The sequence below is a fragment of the Limulus polyphemus genome, unplaced genomic scaffold (genome assembly GCF_000517525.1).
Source record: "Limulus polyphemus unplaced genomic scaffold, Limulus_polyphemus-2.1.2 Scaffold3094, whole genome shotgun sequence".
In the NCBI taxonomy this organism is placed as follows: Eukaryota; Metazoa; Arthropoda; class Merostomata; order Xiphosura; family Limulidae; genus Limulus; species Limulus polyphemus.
In genome coordinates, this window is record NW_013668704.1 from 116,108 (window position 1) to 138,024 (window position 21,917).

A 21,917-nucleotide genomic window follows, 5' to 3' on the forward strand; every position below is an offset into this window, starting at 1 on the left:
TGTGTGTGTGTGTGTGTGTGTGTGTGTGTGTGTGTGTGTGTGTGTGTGTGTGTGTATATACATAAGTATATTTTTAGCTTCTGGTATTACTGATTTCATTATGTATTAAGAATCTGAGCTAAAAATTACCACAGTCACTGAGCTTTATAAACAAACATGTCAAATTTCTCCAAAATAATAACTCATGTTTGTTGAGTACTGTAAAGCACAATGTTAAATTTTCAACTGGTACTTGGAAGTCTCAGTACTGCCTCACATATTTTTCATATTTTGTGTAAATGTTTTTTGAAAATGATTTCTTTTAAATGCTCATGACGAATGATGAGTAAGTCACTTGTGTACAATTCCAAACAAACATATGCAGAAATCATTCAGATGGAGTTCTAACTCTGAAACAGAAACTGTTAAAAGCATTCACAAAGTGCCTGAAAAATATATCAAAGGTCTATCATTAAAATTATTGAAAACATTATCAGAAACTGGATTCAAACTCCCAGTGGCTGAGGTTATACACTCTATAAACTGGTAATGTGAATTATTCATTGAATCTCCATGCATTTTATACCTGAATCAAAAAGTGTTGAAGTGTTCTATGCATCATTATCCCATTAATGTGTCAGGTGTATTAAACAGACAACCTTAAAAGTAACAGTTTTTCCACTGTCATGATCACTTCCAAATGTAATATTTTACTTCTGTAAAAAAATATTCAAAGAAGTAAAAGTAATCAAATACTGCAACATAAGAATGATTTTTAACATGATATTAAATTATTAACCAATGAAAAAATGTAATCACAAAAACAAAAAACAATTATAAATTTTAATGTTCATTCAAACAAGTAATTTTTTTTTTTTTTTAATAAAACACACAACATTGTGGATGGTCCATTTTCATGTAAAGTACCTTTTATTTTCCTTAAATATAAAAAAACTAAGTTCCTTTAGATTAGTAACAACAAAAACATTCCACAATCATTACATAGAACCTATCAAATGTCAGATAACTTGTTCTGTGTTCCCATATTTGAAAACTTTATATAAATTTTATAGATTTAAAAAATAAATAGACATCACCAAGAAAAGCTGGAAATTTCCAACTTCTGAGAATATAAATCCTAATATTCAATTTCAGATAAGTATCATTTTTTATAGCTTTAGGGAATGTAATGAATCAAACAACACTTCAGAATTATGAAATGAAACAAAATTATCAGTTGTGTGCCACTAACTTATTTTATCCTGACAGATATGCAATAACAATGCTAACATGCTCTTTATCACATCAGTATAACTACAGAAACACTGTCGAGACATGTTAAAAAGGACTTACTTTCAATAATATAAATAACTTGAAGTTTAGAAGTATAATGTATCATATGCTCCACTGGAGTTTAAACATAATGTTCTGATGGAAAACATTTCTTACATAGGCCCTAGCATTGCAAATGTACAGTTGTAACAAAACAGCTGATCCTTTATGTATGTCAATAAACTTGGCATCAAGATATAGTTTATAATTCAAATTGGAATATTATATAAGTATCTAAATAAACTCTTAATTTTCACCTCTATATCATGTAACACTTATTTGCTTTGAAGCACCCATTTTAGGTACTCTTTTCTACACCTACATGATTTCTTGAGTTCTGCATAAATTTCTTAAAGTTGAACTATTGCTAAAACATAATGTAAACTTAGAGCCTCCAATCTTCTTGCTTTGCCGAGATATAAACCAGGAAGTCAAACCCATATGTCACACCCTCCTCTCATATTTGCCTTTCAAAAAAATGTCAAAAATTCTCTGACATCTTCTGTTGGGATATTTTGTAACCAACAGAAAGACAACATTTTAAATTACTGAATTCCTTATACAGCTTGCTTGTCCTGCCAACTGTTTTTAAATATTTTTTACTACAGTTTCATTATTGCTACTGCTGAGATCACCTTGGTCAGCTAACTGAATTATTGTAATGCACTTATAGCTTAGTTAGAAAGCCAGTTAAATGAAAATAGTTTTAGAACATTGTATTCTTTGTGCATGTTAATATTTTATGTTCTAAATTAGATATTTGATTGTAAAAAAAACTGTTTTATACTATGAACAATACTACCAAACAGTATGGCTCAGTGTCAACAAGATATCAATTACTGTGTGCAAGAGCCTACACATAAGTACTAAATTTCTTGTTTTTATGCATATTTTGTATTTATTGTTATCAAAGTAACTACTATGTAAAATTAAAAATTTAATTACATAACATAAGAAACCTTAAATGAAAAAAAAGTTTAACAAATTTCTCCTCAAAGCATGAACAAGTTGCTCTTTCCTTATGTAATTTGATACTTTTTTTTTTATCATAACTTGAGCTATGGTCTCACCAGGTAATTTATTGCTTTGTTATGCTAATTTAGTAGTTATACAGTTCAATGAGCAAAGACAATAAATTAATTGAAGGCATCTGTGAAATAGTTAAAAGCCTAAAGCTGTTAGGATAAATAATTGTAATTGTCTGTTAGAATCTGAAGTCATTCTAGAAAAAACAAAAATGTACTTTTAATACAATTTCATATTTTTCAACTTTCTCTACTGATTTCACTACAGCTAGTGTCAGGGTACAGAAATTATGAGATAAACTATAATGATATTCATTTAGGAGGTTCTAGAGGTTATGTAAATGAAATATGAAAATTGTAAGATGAAAAAAAAAAACATTTTTTTTGATACTTTATTTTAGCCTACTGCAGTTGTCACCACTTCTGGTTGTAGATTGTAAAATAACACTGTAGAAAACTTGAAAGATTGATCTGTGACAAAGTCTGACCATTTCAAAATGACATCAGATCAGACTAGGTAATAAAACTTTCGCTAACAGTGTATACATGACCAAGATCAACTTATATCCCATAAATATAATTCATTTTCAATAAATTAAGAATTCTTTATTTATGTGTGTTATTTGAAAATGATAAACTTGACAACAATATTCAATAAATAAAAAAGTCACATTTGGTTATTAATATATTTTATCATAGCCTACTGTACTCTCCATAGCTTCAAACAAACATAATTTAACAAGAAAACATTTTCAAGAACTAAAAATAAGCCTAAAAAAACTATAAAAAATCCCCAGATCTATGCTTTGTTCCTGAGTCTTCTAAACTTTCCATTACATTGTTTTTCTTCTTTGCAGAAACTAAATCTAATCACTTTCTCACAAAACCACAATTTATTTCTTAAAACACTTTATTAACTCTACATAAATAAATTATAATCTGCTCTATTCTGTGGTACTGAAACTTTGCTTATAGATATTTTTGAAGCTGAACTTCATTCATAGATGTTCAGATCACATGCTGAGAAATTATAAAAAGGTGGAAACAGAGGTTATACTAATAAAATCTGTGAAGAAGAATAGAAAACCATTCAAGAAGCAAAACCTTAATAATTATATTTTCAAGAACAATTGTTTGTTATCAAATATAAACCTATGCTTTGGGATAAGTACATTATTTACAGACAAGCTTTCTTAGAGCTGTGCAGAGACACAAGTTTGAAATACTTAAAAATCTTTCTTTGCAAATTATACCAGTTAAATGTTACAAAATGTCAATTCTAAAATATTTTTGAGTTAAAAATTGTTGAAACAGAGTTAGAATTATTACTTTTACTTACATTTTAAAATATATGTAGGTATGCCCTCTATCATAGAGGTACTCACCATTTGTAATAGGGTTAATCTGGTGTCTGTTACACATGATAATTTTTGGAGTGTGTGACTAATTTTCATACCTCAAAGTACTATCCACACTGAGAAGGTTGAGGACATGACAGTTTAATTTGGTTGTTGCATCCCTAACTATTACCTTTTAATTCCTCTGACAAATTATTTCATTCTCAGATGTTCTAAAAGACAATCTGTATGTTAAGATGCATAAATTTACCTATGAACTAGAGTTAGTATGCATGCTTTATGAGTGCTTTAGGACCACTTTTTCATTAATTTCACATTTATATGGAAGATTTGGAGACAATGCTCTCTCATAATAGGTTCATATTGGCCTGAAAACTATTAAATTACTATTTTTTTGGTTCAAATAAATGTGATTAATTTTCAAAGTTTAAGCTACTTTTAACAAATTAAACAAAAATAAACTTGGATCCATTAATCAATTAAACTTAAGCTCTTTATGTAAACTGAAGTGTACTGACTTCAGTTATTCACATGACAAGATCTAAAAATAAAATCCTAAACAATGAAACATTTTCAAGGTGAGTTTAAACAGTGTATTTGATGTGTAGACTGTTTTATGGAAATCTCCTGCCTTGGTTTTGTTGAGGCAATATTTTAAGTTCTACACTGGGTCTTTCATCAGATCCTGTTGAAGAGTTCAGCATAGAACTTGATAAATTGTCTCAACATCAACACAAAACAAGAGTTATCCAACAAATAGTAAGCATATGGATAAACAATTTACACATATTTAAACGTTTCAATTTAATACAATTAGTTTTACCATAAATACACAATGAGATAAAAAACGTTTAAAACCTTTCAATTAGAAAAAGATCATACACTTGTTGAACTGGGACATAAATAGTGCATACAAAGCAATTATTTCAATCAGTCACAAACAGTCCAGTAATAAGAGATTTAAATTGATAAAAAATGATTCAAGTGCATCAAATGAGTATAAGTAAATATTTTTTATATAGATCACTTTCCAGAAAGTAAGTAACTTGTTTTTTAATTGATGTTAATATTACACTTAAAAGGCATTTGCAGTAGGTAATATCTAGAGAGAATCCAAAATGTCACCCTCTACAAAAACCAGTGTACAGTACAATCAGTTCATAAGAAACTTATGCTCTATAATTTTACACAAGTAGCACATCAGTGTGATTATTCTCTCCACCATTCAAGAAACAGAACATTTAATTGCAAAAAAAATAATTGACATCCATACATATTTTTGAGCTAAAAACTGATACACTTTCCAGTTCTCTAAATAAAGTTTGAATTTTAATCACATTTAAAGAAATCTAGTTTTTAATCAATAAAAATGCATAAAATATTGACAGTTCAAACCTCAAAACGAAAATGGCACTACACTCAAAAGGCTTCCAACTTTAATAACAACACTTTACTGATTGTAATAAAAAAGTCAAGTGTGTGTGTGTGTGTGTGTGTGTGTGTGTGTGTGTGTGTGTGTGTGAGAAAACACTGTTAAGCAGAAAGCTTAAAGAATTTGTCAATTAAAACTTTATGATCAATTATTATTTTTAAGATCTTTTAATTGATATGTCTTGAATGCTTAAAAAAAAAACACTCATTTGAGGAGGTTAATTTAGACTACAAATTCACTCTGTAGCCAGTAATTAATTCCACAGTTTATGGAAATGTATGATCATACCTCCTCCCCTTTAGATGAAAAATGTTTAATCTACAAGTATTTAGAGTTGATTTGTTTCCAACATAATAAAAGACTTACAACACTACAAACAATTTGTAAGCACTCATACATAATGTGTGATCACTTATTCCCAAATATTTGTGTCTTACTAATAAATATGTAGTGTACACAAATTTCCTACACATAAAAAATCAGTGAGAAACATCTGGAAGTCACTACTTACTCTTGTGGTCCAGATACTTGGACCAAACACTGCAGAAACCAAGTGTATGGACATTACTGTAAACTGGGCTTCAGTCACATCAAATCTGGAAGTAATCAAACCATACAAAGCGAGTACACTGACTTTAATATTTAATCATACTCGTTAAAAAAAAAGAAAAAGTTTGTTTCAATTTGATGATTAGATAAATTAAATAATATTTTAATTTATGTTTTCAATAATATAATTAAATAATAAAACATAAATACAATATTACGAACAAACAAGAATCTACCACTCATATGACACCTTTAAAAATCAAACATCAGTTCTAAAACAATCACCCTTTTTTTTATTTACAAGATTTTATTTTCATTACTTGAAAAACATTATTACATTGCATTACACAAATATTAATTTTTATAAACATAAAATACTACACCTTGTGTATGTCAAGAGTGAGAAAAATAATGGAAGCATTTTAGAACTGTTTCTACAAAATATTAATGCAAGTTCACTGAACCTTTCCAGCAATGATTAACTCATTAAGTTTGAAGGAACAACAACAAAAAATAGAAAGAAGAAGAGAGATCATGTATCAAAACCTTTGTCCTGCTACAAGATCTCTTAAATGAGGAGTTAAAATACTATTTTCTTGAAGAATAAGATAAATTTATTTAAAAAGTTATTCTCTATATTTAGCCAAATTCCACTACTTTTAAGCATTTTACACAATTTTCTGATAGTCCTTTTATTTTAAAAACAAAATTTCATTTTTAATAATACATAATTGACTTAAATTTAAAAAACTAAACTCTACTCAAACAAATGACTTATTGATATTTAAGGTTCCACAAACTGAAAATCTTAAATTTTGGTTAACAAACCTACAGCAAGAACAATGGTGATATTGTAATCTTCCCTCAAGTTACTGATGGTTGCTCTTACTTACTTGCCAAATCGTAAAGTCCCTGACACATATGTCTGCCAATGTGCACAATAAAAGAGAGCGAAGGCTGCAAAACACTGGAAGAACATCCATGCAGGATATGCACCAAGTTGAACTGCTATACATACACCAAGAGACACAAACACTGGAAAGAGAATGAATCATGCTTAAACTGAAGTTGTGTCAAACCTGTAGCCTTTCCTAATCCTGTAATTAAATTAATTTTTATTTCAAAGTTTTTCTTAATTTGTATACAATATTTTTTTACCCAAAAACCAACTGTTTAGCATTTCAAAACATCATCTAGTAGAAAACCATCACATATTGTAATGTTAATACAGTGTATTTAATTGAAAGTACTATTAATAAATAGCATGTTTCTATTTAAATTGATTTCCTTATTCATCTATGTGGGAAATCTTGTATTGCAAAGTCTGTCTCACAGCTAACTGTTTCTTACCACCAGTCATCCACTGTAAAGGTAATCACAGTGGCAATCCTGGGTCAAAATCTTGTACCAACTCTTGGTCTGGATATAAACAACATTATCATAAAGCACAACCTAAATAAAGTAACTACATAGTGTGCATTATTCTGAAGTAAGTCAGCAGTGGAATTTGGTTAATATATGCTTCATAAAAGCCATCCGGCTCCCAACAAACCTGATACCACTCTGCTACATGCCTTTATAGAAACTGGCAAAATGCCTGAAGTAAATGAGAAGCATTTTCTGATTCAGTGTTAATCTAGAGTGGTTCATTTTTATCATGTCATGTTCTTGTGGTCTGCAGTAATTATATGTATTGCAAACATTGATATTATGCTAAAATTTGAGCTCTGCATGAATATAATATTATTAATCTGAATTAAAGGTTTCATGTACAAATATTTACATCATTTCACTTTTTTGAATGGACGTGTGTAAACTAAAATGTCAATTACAAGCTCTTTTCAACAGTCAAATTTATGATTATGTCTGCTAAAATTAAATGGACTATATCTAAGAACTCTCACAGGCTTCATTCTAATTAGTTTAAGTTTTTCTACACTAAAAAAATTACTTGTTAATTATTAAATATTTTTTCACTTTATTGCACATTTTACAATTCTGTGTTAAAACTATAAAATAAAATTTATACCAATACTACCTCAACTGTAAATATTCAGTGCATAATGACCTTGAAGGATGTTAGATTTCACTGAACTGGATAGAAGATATTCAGCATGTATTAATAAGAGGTTATTGTGTAGATCAGCAAAAGTTATTGTTCACTATCTTGTTTAACATTGCAGCATTAAAAAAAAAGTACAGTAATTACTTCTTCATACAGCCACAAATTTACTAATGCAGCGAGCCAATGAATACATTTTTGTTAACTTTCTTAAAAAACATTTCACCCTTGAGCTTTATTCACTTATCTATAAATCTTGAAAATAACACATTTCTGATATGAATACAGTATTATTTAAAGTTAGTAGCAGCATGATTTTCCATCTTATGATAAACTGTCTACAAATGGTCTGATATTGATTGATAGGTTCTATCACAAGCTACAGGTTTTCATGGCTATTAGGAAAAAAAAAGATGATATGGTACATATACACAGGGTATAAGTACATTACTTTATCACCATAATCATGCATATACAATCAAACAAGGTTAAAAGTGTCAGGTCACATAATATGTTCATGATTTTATAATTCTACACACATTCAAGAGCTAAATTTTTAGATAACATTCTTTAAACATCTGAGGAATATGATGATTTGCTCTTTGAAGACTGAAAATTTTACCTACAGCATTCAAAGCTATTTAAAATTTTGACATGGAAACATTTAACCTTATTCTAAGATCATTCTACTTACGTGTTTCTGAGTCATTACATTGTAACAATTCAGTGTGTGATGCTTTAGAAAATGTTTAACCAGCACTCTCACAAATATATCTGAAGCCCTTTCTCTGTTAAATGCTCATTGTGTTGCATAGTAAAGCTAAATTACTTCATGAAAGTTTTTTTCTAACACCCATTAATAAGTTACCACAGTCAACTGACCTACAAACTTTTTAACCTTGGTTATCAAATTATTCAAGTACATATAAATGATTTTCACACACTGATGGAAATACTTAAGTTAGAAAAAATGAGCTTAATTGGCAGTCACACCAGATTTTTTCCTCTTCCATATTATTAAAAATGATAAAATCTTGCATGGATTTTCCAAGCTCTTTTTCTTAATTATTTTTAATGGTACATTTATTTAAAATATATAATACTTTGTACATTTGATTTTTTTTTTTATTAATGTACAAGCTCATTTTATTATATAATCATACAAGTATATTCTATAAGGTACTAAATTTGTACTAACTGTTATTTGTAGTTTTGTTGTTATTGATGTCACATAACATCCTACTCTAACACATACATACATGTACATAAAAGCTCTAAATTAAGATATATAGATATATCCTATTTTATGTTATAAAAGTTAGATATGGTATATAACTCATTTGTGGAACAAAAAAAATACAAAGGATAACTTCGCTAAGACTTTTCAATGATCTGATCTTGCCTATTGAAACACATGCTTTTAACAAGTGATATATCAAAGTAGCAAATACTTACCAACACAATCATACAAGTCACACAGAAATATTCTTTAGCTAATTTAGAGGATGAAACTTTATTTTCTAGAACATCATTATAACACACCTTACTAGATCTAAAGGTGATCAGAAAAGCTCTAATAATTTTTACATTAAAACAGTAATGCTTTGGTTAACATGTCTTTCCTAAAAATACAAAACATGACAATGGACTACTTCTATTAGAAACCACTTAAGTATCACACAAGTTATTTTAGACTACCTTAGTACATGAAGTAATGATCAATAAGCTCAGTATACTATTTTGTATATTATGTAATTTAACTTTTAGTTACATCATTTTTTGACAAAAATCAAAATAAAGGTCAACTCTAATTCAAGATGCCAAAATCTAGATACACAAAGCACAAAAATGTGTATCTGTTATCTAATTGCTACTAGGTCACTGGGCCAATCTTAACAAAAGTTTGTGGGATAATAGTTTGGAACAAGGAGCATGTTAGTGGTGGTGGTGGTGTTAGTTAAGAGGTGGGTGTTGAAAGTATGTAACAGAAAGCACCCCTACCACCACTACTTTGTCCACTACCTGACCATTGCACAGTATATATCATGTTTTAAGTATATACATATTGAGTTCTTAAAGCTTACACAGAACTTTTGGTGAGGTAATAATGAATACTGTAATAATATGTTATGTTATAAACAAACTGTGTGAAAGTTAGGATTTTTATGTTATTAATATTATAGCATCCACCCACATTTTTTTTTTTTTTAAGTTCATAACCCAGACAAAGAACAAGTACCTCAGCTTGTGCATTATAAAATTAATTCATAATCTTCATAAATTTACAAATATTTAACAATTAACAATTACCAATAAGAAAAAAATTAATCTGTACAGTTTCTTTCATCTGTGTGTCTGCATGTGCCTCCTAAAAATATGTCATTTATACTAGTATGATTACCACCAACACAAAGTTTTTCTTCTTACAAATAACATGCAATAACCAAAAACAGAAGTCTTTTATTTATCACCAAACAAAAATATCCTCAAACTATTGAATAACTGTAATCAAGAAGACCTTACCTGTTGACATGGAATCACAGCCATGGTCAAACAACTCACCAAGTGGTGAGCTGGAACCAGTCCGCCGAGCTTGTTTTCCATCACAAGCATCCAGAGTTTGATAAACAAACAGACCAACCGCACAAATGAGGAATGCCCATCGTGGAGCCTGTAATTATACAACAGCTTTAGCTGATCTCATTCCATGTACTTATATTTACTTTATTTATACACAGATAATGATATCTAAAGATATTCATCAGAATATTTGTACATTAAGGAAATCTTCAGGATCCAATAATGACCCCTTAGCTTATCTCTTTTTGCTTTATACAATCCAATTCTAGCAAAAATACAGCAAAAACTAACAAAGGTTTAATGGTGACCCTGAAATTCACTTTTTAAAATGGCATCACCATTACCCATGTCAGACTAGGTAACAATACTTTTGCTAAAAATACTCTTGGTTGAGATCATGTATATCAAAACAAATATAGCTTCTGTTCAATAAGTTATAAGGTAACTTATTTGTGTACTCTCGTGTTCCAAATAATAGTGTAAGGTGGAAAAAGATCAAGAATTTAATAACAGCGCAGGGTGGAAAATTGAGATTTCAAACTTAATAATTGTACAGGTCAAAATTATAGTATGAAATTGTATTTTATGTTTTTCATTAATAATCGTACAGAAGGATATAATAATGTACCACTGAAATGAAGGTCTACAATTATAAATTCTGGAGTTTGTTATTCTGGAAAAGGAAAGAATCAGTGTATGTAAAAGCTATTACATACTTTAACGAATTGTTACCAGAAATACACCAAAATGCATCTCAGATAATCCAAAATTTCAAAAATGAAGGTTCATGCTTTCAGCACTTTAAACAAAATTTAATATTATTGTTGCGTCAACGAGTCACGTGACCACTGTGGCGCCCTCTAGTTTCTAGAACTATCTTGTTCTTTCGGGAATGCTCTAGTAATTGCTCGATGTAGGGTGGGCTGGTATATAAAAGATGGGAATGTGAGGTGGGTAGAGAGATAGTGAGTGATTGAACTGCAGTCAGAAGTATTATTGACGTTCGTTTGTTTAGCGCGATTGTTGAGTTCAGTGTATCGGTAAAGTTATATTCGGAAAGAATAAACCAGTTTTATTAAGTAAAGACTTGTGTCGTTAAAATTTCGTCGGAACGAAGTACGGAAAATTAATTAACACACGGAGACGTAACATTATTATCAAGCATAACAAATATAAATGTTAACACAATGGAATTCTTTGCACAAGTATGTTCCCATACTCCAATTCTAATACAGAAATTTAGCTTAGGAATCAAAAAACCTAAAACTAATTCCTGGATTAGAAACTGAGATCAAGAATTTCATCACTAAACTTGTTTTATTGACGATTGTGAAATTATACGCTACTGTAGTTTCAATTCAAAGTGTAATGTGTCAAAAGAAATTTTACACTTCACAAAATAAGTACAATTTTTTGTTTTTGCTTACCAATTTTCATAATTAACCAGCAACTTATGCACTTGTAGCTGATCAAAAATTTATTTCAGATTCTGCCACTAAAGCAATCATGACTGCTGAAACTTGCTCATTTTGCTGAAGTATACTATAGATAGGAAATTTACTTGAGCAATTGATATAATGGATTACCTATGATTATTGATTACACTGATTAACACCACATAAAATAAAATCAATTAACTGAAATTACTATGAAAACAATTAATCAAAATAATGCCCTTACAATTTCTCATTAATTTAAGGTTATTCAGCTTAAACTATTAGTATCAAGACTCAAGAAAATAATTAAAATTTGCATTTCCAATTATTACAAGTATCCAAGCCTCATGTAAGAATAATTGATTAGTTTAATGTAATCAGTTAATGAGCTCAATAATTAATAAATTAGCAAATTCCACTAACTGGGAGACTCTACAGTATGCTAATTGTAATTATTATTATCTGTTGACAGTGTTCCTGTTTCTGTCCCTCTAGTCTAATCTGAAGTACAAAGCTAACTGAAGAATAATGTTAATTCAATATTTTCAAAACAAATAAAAATGTAAGCAGTGAATTGGAAATTCCACATAGATTTAGATGTACGTTGTTTTCTATCAATAAACTGTTACTAGTACTTCAGGGGTTATTTTTTGTGTTTTGATCTTTACATTAATGTTATTGATACGGGCATAATTAGTAAAGCTTACTGATCAAAATAAACTTTCCTATTTTCAGTTGTATTCAGAATGTTGAGATATTATAGAATAACTTAAATCAACTGGTAAGTTGGAAAAATAACCTTTAACTACAATAAGTGAAATGTAATGCATTTGGGTTATCATAATTAGTAAAGCTTACTGATCAAAATAAACTTTCATATTTTCAGTTGTATTCAGAATGTTGAGATATTATAGAATAACTTAAACCAACTGGTAAGTTGGAAAAATAACCTTTAACTACAATAAGTGAAATGTAATGCATTTGGGTTATCATAATTTGGATCACTTATTAAATATAGATCGAAACCTAATAGCATAACTAAATAAAAGTATCTTGGTATAGTGGTGGTTATGCCACTTAAGTATTTGAAACAGTGCCCTGTTGGTAGTAGTAAAGCTAATAGAATTTTAGGGTGTATTTATAAACATACTGATTACAAGTCAAAATAGATAATTATCTCTCTATACACATCACTAGTTAAGCCTCACTTGGAATGCAGTGTACAGTTTTAGTCTCCTTATCTAAGAAAGAATATTCAAATATTGGAAAGGGTTCAAAGGAGGGCTATTAGGATGATTTCAAGGACAAAGATTATCATACAGGGATATGCTGAGATATCTCTACTTGTTTTCTCTTGAGAAATAAGTGGTAAGAGGACCTTATTATAGCTTACAAGATTATCCATGTGAACAATACAATAGTGGCTCCTAATTTCTTTGTGCTGTATTCTGAAATAACAGGATGAGAGAACACAAGTTTAAGAAATGGAAAATATAATCTGAGTTCCAGTTAAGACAGTTTTATTTTTCTATGATGGTGACTGACTTGTAGAATGAGTTGTCATCAACAACAATGGAGGCAAGCACTTTATAGGAATGTAAGAAGGAATCAATTATTTCTGGAAAGTAAAGAGAGGTTTAAATTTTTTACTTTTCCATAGATACGGTGAGAAAGGATAGCCTAGAAAGAACAAATAATCCTTTGTTGCCCACATACCGTGTTACCTTAAGAGGTAGGTAACATAAGATATTCCTTTGATAAAGCCAATTTGAACTTCATCATATGGTCTTGCACAGCATCTTTCATAAGACTCTCTTAAGCTTTCATTGCTACTGAAGTCAAAACTATCTGGCCTAAAATTACTTATACAATGCTTAAATCCTCCTTTTAAGATCTGAAGTAAAACTATATTTACTTGCACAGGGTCCTCAAAAGTGCTCTCTTTCAAAATTAAATAAAACCAAAATGAAGAGAAACACATATTTTCACTTCTTGCTTTAGAAGTTCATATGTCATTCTGTGTTGTAGCCTACAGAATGCACAACTTCTCATGATTCATGGCATGCACACATTTAACAAATTGCAACATTAAGCATCCCTTATGTGACATAATTTTAGTGTGTACTGACTGACAGACAACATACTACTGTATAGTGCTGCAAGTAGTTAAAACAAGTGACCCCTCCAAAAGGCCATTGGCCTCCTTTCAGGAAAATTAGCCTTCTCCAACCTAATGGCACCTGCATCCTCCCAAGTGACCTACATAAGCTTAAAAAATGGATACAAAACTAAACAGGAAACTTTATTATTCTGAAAACAAGTCAAAGTTTTCATTGTGTGAATGCTTCAAAAATCATCATGTTGAAACATTTATCCAAATCTAACTTGAATGATCACTGGCATGCAAAATAATATAAAAAGCCAGAATTGAGGCATTAGTTAGCCTAAAGAATTAGTTAAGCCTTGATATACCAATTTCACAATTAAATGAATCACTTCAAATTTATTGTTCAGCAATTTCATTAACTTTATGCAAGAATTTATGGAACACTCTCACAATGTCAGCAGATTATATATATCATACAATATTCATTTCATAATATTTTACTAAAATGCACCAGCCCCTCCACCTTCTCAATGTGGGATTCTAGCTACAGTCCTAAACTGAAAATGTATTTACCTCCACTGACACTCTCCCACCGTATCTCCTCGCTAAAAGTCGGTTTACGTCTCCAAAAAGTGATTACACTACCTGAATGAGGTGCTTATATACAGTACCTAGATAGAGAGTGCATTGAAATTGGTGGAGAATTTCACAAATTAGAATTTGCCAAGGGCATTCGAGTGGGGTATAAAAGACTGGGGCAAGCATTTTCAATGCTCAGATGGGCAAAGAGTGAAAACCTTGGCGATAGAGAAATACTTATAGTGTCAGTGAAGATAAGTATGTCTTGGAACATATATTTGCCTAAACAAGGCAGTTAATTAACATGGAATGGTACATTTCATTTGTCATTTGATTACTCTAATTCTCTCCAAGTTACTGCTTATGTAGATGATGGTAAGGATGTGTTTTGGTTTATCTGGATTTTCAAAGAGCATTTAACAAAGTACCATATAAAAGCCTTCTTAAAAAACCAATCTCTAGAAAAGTGGAGGATAAGTTAGCTCATTGAATAGAAAAATGATTGAATGGATAAAAGCAATGGATTCTTATAAATGAAGTTTAGTCAAACCAGATTAATGTCTCAAGTGGGGTACCTCAGGGCTAAATGTAAGGGCCTTTGCTCTTTTTGGTTTACATTAGAAGTGGGAATTTTGAATAATTAGATATCTGAGTATTCTATTACTAAGATTTTTTGAGTATTCAAATATTCAACCTCTAATTAGAATGACAGTCTTAAACCTATTAGCAGTAATCAATCTTGAAATAATACAATATCTAAGATATAAGAGTAAGAAAATAAGAATTAGGAAATCAAAATTCACACTAAAATTATATTTAAAAAAAAAGCATATTTGAAGCTGAGAACTGCATTTTGACCTTGTTTAATAATTCTCATAAAACATACATCAAATTCTCAAGAAGAGACATACGTGCTCGTTTTGATTCCAGATAATGAAATAATATGAAAAGGAGGAGTAGAACAGCAACAGAAATCTTTTCACAAATGTTTTCTTCAGTTTTGTTTTGCCAATGTATACACTGTTCATAAATTCTGACTTTAAAAGAAAATCAGCATGTTTACATGTTTGGGAAAAAGACAACTGCAGAGTCTGTTAACTACAAGTGATACAACTGAAAAAGTCTCTCTGCTGGTACAAATATAGCTGGGATGCACAGACAGGTCTTTGGTAAATGTACTAGTTTTCTGTAGTAATCTTAATTCAGTCTCCTTCATGAAATTGGGTTACAATAATGCAACTGACCAAATATGTATTTTTCAAGTTCTGTTTGCAATGAGGTGGATTCTGTATAGTATTCCTTGCTAAACAGGGTAGTCACAGCGGAATGCTCGTCAGAGAAAGTTTTGTAACAGGGGGTCCAACTGCTTCCATAGATGTGCCTAGTTCCCCTCCTACAATGTCATCAGTGCTATTCGACAGACTTCAAAGCAGTTCATTTATTTTCTCTTTTAAAGCAATTCTAACTGCATCCTCAGTAAACTTAAGACCTTTGTTTCAAAGATCCAAAAATTATGTGATGAGTGCTAATTTATGTGCTGTTTCTGTTTCTGAATGTGCTGCCTTAAAGTTATGGACACAGTGGTTTTAAACTATGATATCTTTATCACATTCATCAGGTGCCAATATCAGATGATCTGATAGCAGAGTAGCAGTAACATGGTGCACCATTAAGATGGACACTTCTGATTTAGAGTACAGTGGTGGCACATTTCAAGAAATGCAACACCAGCAGCACTTCTTTGATATCTTGCCAGTTGTCATTCAATAGGTCCAGTGTTCCAGCTGCTGTACGTTTCGTGTAGGTCCTATTAGATAATACTGCTGCAAATACATTTTTTGTACATTAATTTTAGGCTTTAGTGAGATGTTGCTAGTGTGTATAGCACATGTGACAAAGTGACCAGTGATCCAAATAATGTTTTAATGGATGCAAGTTATATTATCATTATTCTTGTGTAATAGTAAATGATGTAAGTTACAAAAAATTAAGTAAGAAAAGAAAAAGAATTATAATCTGTCCATATTAAAAAATAGGAATGTATGTTTTCAAAGCAAAAGAACAGATTTAACACAGTGGTAGTTCCAATGTTTTGTAATATTTAATGTACTCATACAAGTCAAGACAACTGTAAAGCAGATGGAAATTTGGGACAACTTGATGATATTAATGAAAGTAAAATGTTTGAATATTTTGTTAAAATAATAATGGAAGTATTAGAAATAAACAAGCAGAATGTATGTGAAATTAGACAGTAGACTTTTGTTCAAATAAAGCTGATGAATTTATAAGTAAATACTGTTATAACTTTCTAAATACAGATCAGTTAGATGAAACACTACATAAAAATAACGTAACTGTTAATTCTATGTATCTAATACCAACCAATGAATATGAAATTAAAACAATTATAAATTCTACGAAATGGAAAAGAATATTACAGCTGAAATTATCAAAAATAATAATGAACAAATGATGCTAGTAATAATGTATTTGATTAATATGTAATGGAAAAATGAGTTTTGCCAAACATTTTAAAAGATACTGTCATTATGCCAAAATTTAAATAAGGCAATAAAAATGATTTGAATTTATTACAGACCTACTGCTCTATTATCAGTCATATCAATAATATTCAAGAAGATTGTTAAGGAAAGAATAATCACATTTTTAGATGTTTTTTCACAAATTGTCAGCTTGAATACTGTAAAAAATATGTGCCCTAATTACAGTGATTAATAGATTAAATCAAATGATTAATAATGATAAAATAACATATTTTTCTAGATATAATAAAAGCTTCTGACACAATTTCACAAGAACTTTTATTCCAAAAAACTTTATAAAATTGGAATAAGAGGTACTGTTTTCAATTAGTTTAACTTGTATGTACTAAATAGAAAACAAGTAGTTAAATAATAAGTGATGAAATGAACTTAAATGCTAGAATGCTCCACGGATCAGTTTTGGGTACATTACTATTTTTTATTTAAATGATTTCCATGAAATTAGGTTTTATAGGGATATAAGTTTTGCAGATGACTTAGTACTAATATATAATGGAAAGTCTGATATAATGAGTTAAAATGCATAAGAAGATATGATTATTCATTATGTTTAAACATAAAGAAAACAGTATAAAATATTTTCTATGTATTAATACAATCAAATAATTCAAAGCAAGCCAGTAATTTATGAGAACTGTATCTGTAAATACGTATCTATTAAGAATAATATAAATATTAAATCAATTCTACAAAAATCAGAAAGTATTATGTATATTGGAGTAATATTAGACTATAGATTAAATTGGAACGAACATATTAATAGAAAAAAATTAATGATATCAGCAGTAGGGTTTTAATATTTAAAACATTATTTATCTGAGAATGAAGTGAACATTATTTATCATGGTTGGTTTGATTCAATGCTACAACATGGTATCATCCATTGGGGAGGTATCTATCTAACAAATTTAAAAATTTTAATACAGTTGCAAAAAATATTATTGGATGTGTACTATCATTATTACAGTATGATCATAATAAATTACATTTTCAAAATTTAAGTACACTATCACTGCATAAACTATATATTTACAAAACAATAAACTGATTCACTAAAACTTTAAACTTCCTAAAGTAAACAAGGAAATCTTTATAAAAAAGTTATTTATATCAAGCAGCAAACTTTTATGATATTCCAAATCCCATAAGATCTCAAAACCCTTCTCCTTCAACAAAACCGATAGATATATCCTTTGCATTGTATTGAAAGATGTGATGTTTGTTTGGATTTTTCTCTTGTACTAGTACCTGCTTGCAAAGTAACAGATGGATGCTTAAGTTTCAAGTGATTAAGTATCACACCCGTTAATTTGTAATAAGCAATACTGTTACTGCAGAGGCTGCACCGTATAATGTTCTCGTTCATTTTCTCAAAGTATTTCCACGCTTTACTCTTAGATACCATCTTGCTATTTGCTATATACGGTACTTAGCCAATAGCAGATCTAGGAAATGAAAAGTGTCTGCCTCCCTTTCAATCATCATGCTGGTAATTATTTTTGGTTTCGTTTTCACTCATTCCTCACTTTAAATTACTTTTTTAAAAATTAGCAAATACTTGAATATTTGTTCAAATAATAATTATATTTCAATTATTCAGTCTTACCCCTAGTTTTCATCAGTGACATAGATGAAAGAATGGTCAATCAATTACTTAAATTTGCTGATGATATTTAAGTCTTGGGTGTTGCTGGCTGCGAGGAGGATACTGCTGCTTTACGAAAGAATTTAAATTATTTGGCAACTAATTGGGCAAGTAAATGGCAGATGGCTTTCAATAATAAAAAATGTGAGGAAATGCATATGGGCTATCATAATTGGAATTAAGTATACTTTTGATGGGAATAAATTTAAGTGTTATGGCAAAAAAAGGATTTTGGTTTTCTGATTGATTAGTCTTTTAAGCCATCCAAGCAATGTGCTGTTGCCACTAGTAGGGCAAATAGGATTTTATGTTGTATACACAGAAATATTGAATACAAGTCTAAAGAGATTATAATTTAATTGTGTAGGTCATTGGTTAAGCCACGTTTAAAGTATTATGTTCAGTCTTCGGTTCCTTACTTTTAGGAAGATCAATAGATTGTTAGAACAGGCTCAGAGAAGGGTCAATAAAATTATATCTGGAAAAGTTGTCATATGAGGGTAGGTTAAGATCTCCAATATTTTCTTTTTTTTAAAAAAAAAAAGACTAATTAGAGGGATCTGACTGAGGTGTTTAAAATTTTTAAGAAAATTGATAGTGTTGATGCAACATATATTTTCTTACTTAATGGTGAGAATGATAGGACTAAGAGACACAAGTATAAATTTTGGCAGGGTAGGAGTCATCTTCAGCTAAGACAATTTTATTTTCATAACATGTTAGTTGGCCTTCAAAATGGGTTGCCTTCAGATGTGATGGAAGCAGTAAATTTAGGAGAGCTTGATAAATATTTGAATAATAAGGGCTGGCTTTGAGTTTATATATATGTAGTTTAGTGGAACAGACAGCCAAGGTGGATCAACAGGTCCCTTGTTGTCCTTAAATGTTATAATCAAAATGATTATCTCCAAATTTATTATATATTTTCTGTTATATAAAAAAACCTCTTCATATTAGCACATATTTGACCACATGAGGCTGTGAATTAACAGTGGATGACACACTTCACAAGTCAGTCAATTACTTCAGTTTTTCCATACACTAATCAGAGAAAATTATTTCCAAATCTATGACTCTCTTAAGGTAGCCAAATGCCTCGTCATCTAATTAGTGACTCACATGAAAGGATTAACGAGATTCCCACTGTCCCTATCTATTATCTAGCGAAACCACAGCCAAAGGAATGGGCTTGGAGAAATCAGCAGGAAAAGTTCCACACCAGCATATATTTGCCTGAGTTAGGCAGTTAATTAATAGTTGCACAGCCTTCAAGATAGAACTAAAAGGTACAATTTTAAAATACAATTCAAACAACATAACCAGATTGCAACTTGTTGGTAATTACATTTGAAAATTTTGTGTATCATTGTGTCAAACCAATGTATAACAGGATGTACTGCATGTGTAGATTTAGTTCAAAAAGTGAATTAGAAGTTATGATGTTTAGGATGCAAAACCACTTGTAATATAGATTCTTATACTATTCCAGAAGAAACTATGTTTTATATTTGACACAAAGTCTTCATATTCACTTGTTTGCTGACACAGCATAATTTCAGACAAATGTAGTTCCCACATGTGATTGTTTTATGTTCCTTTAACATTCAAGGTGGTAGCAACCTTGGAATTTCCCTTGGTGATATTTAACACCCATGAAGAACTTGGATCACACTGATATAAAGTACTTTGAAATTGCATTTGACAGGAATATCACCACAGATTGCTGATTAGGAGGGGAGTTTCTGGAAGTGACACTTGGAGTCATATTTTGATTTAGCTGATATAATCCTGTCTGTGATTTTGGTAATTAATTCATCTATGCAGGTTGCCAGAGAAAGGCAAAACACATCCTATACAAATCTGCAGAAAATGGCCAAATGATTTAAGAATAATTATTTGTGATTAGTAAAATGTAAAACTGGAGTAATATGTCATGTGAAATGTGTCATTCAATGTTAAATAACTGCCTCATCAGAGCAGATATATGCTGATCTGGAAAGATTATTGTTTCCGATATTACAGGAAAACTATAATAAGTCTGGAAATGATTTTTTCTAATTAGTATACTTATAGGGAAGAGTAGGAGTAAGTACACGATATGCAGCACTTAGTGCCATTCATGTGTCCTGTCCAAGCCAAAATGTGCTAATCAAAATTTATCCATTACCAAAAATGTATACCATATATTCTGATGTAATATAAGTTAAACTGTTGAATGACAAACATCAAAATTCTAGTAATTGAAAGACCATGAGGCAGGTATGCCTGTTCTTATATGTTTATAAATTTGTTATAAGTTATAATATTAACAAATAATAGCAGACTAGAATTATAATATAAATTATTTACATACCTCATGTCTGGCATCTGGACTATAAAATACAAGGATTAATGAGGTGAATATGTTGATAACTAGTCCAGCAATTGTCATTAGATTAGGGGCTAGCCATAGAGGAAATTTTTTAACCAGCCAGTTCCAAAAAGGCTGCATAAAAGGATCCAAAAACGAAGAGCCGGAAGCACTGTACTTGTGCTCTTTCAGCTTTTTTAATTGAGCAGGTGACAAAATATCTGCCGAACTGAAAATCATTGTCACCAATATACTTCAACCTACGACAAACCAGAATTTAACAACTTCCCCAAACTACCACACAGCTTTCAGCTGACAGATTGTGTAGCTGTAATTGGATTTCTACGCAAGCGTAAGAAGCTTTTCTGTCGCTAGGTGTGAGTAAACGAAAGTATGTTAATTTTGACCTAATTTTAAACCATAGAGGTAAGAAGAAATTGTTACCTTTTTTGCACTCTAAGATATAAACAGTATATTATTCAACATGCAGTAATCAGAAGAAAGCATTTTCTAAAAGCTTATAATAATATTATGTATTCGACCTAAGTGAACAGCACTTAATTAACTTAAAAATATTTTAGAAATCTTGAAATTAAGGATAGGTTTCGTTTCGTAATAAATTTTATATACGTTTGGTAAACTAATATATTGTTACGTCTCCGTTTGTTAATTAACTTTCCGTAACTTCGTACCGACGAAACTTAAGCGACACAAGTCTTTACTTAATAAAACTGGTTTATTCTTTCCGAATATAACTTTACCGATACACTGAACTCAACAATCGCGCTAAACAAACGAACGTCAATAATACTTCTGACCGCAGTTCAATCACTCCCTATCTATCTCTGACTGCACACATTACCTTCCCCGCTTTTATATATCCGCCTACCCTATATCTAGTAAGAACTTGAACATT

General features: G+C 30.2%; 1 protein-coding gene across 2 annotated transcripts in view; it reads right to left on the reverse strand.

Annotated features, from left to right (window-relative positions):
- Positions 1-21,372, reverse strand: part of LOC106468640 (cholinephosphotransferase 1-like) — a 43,468-nt gene extending 22,096 nt beyond the window's left edge. For both annotated transcript variants that reach the window (XM_013929068.2, XM_022396993.1), the window contains exons 1-4: positions 21,005-21,372; positions 10,261-10,408; positions 6,569-6,710; positions 5,638-5,722 (exon numbers count right to left, since the gene is read on the reverse strand). In XM_013929068.2, coding sequence (XP_013784522.1) covers positions 5,638-5,722; positions 6,569-6,710; positions 10,261-10,408; positions 21,005-21,241 — 612 coding nt within the window. In that variant the 5' untranslated portion in view covers positions 21,242-21,372. The remainder of the gene's footprint in view (positions 1-5,637; positions 5,723-6,568; positions 6,711-10,260; positions 10,409-21,004) is intronic.
- Between the last annotated feature and the right edge of the window lie 545 nt (positions 21,373-21,917).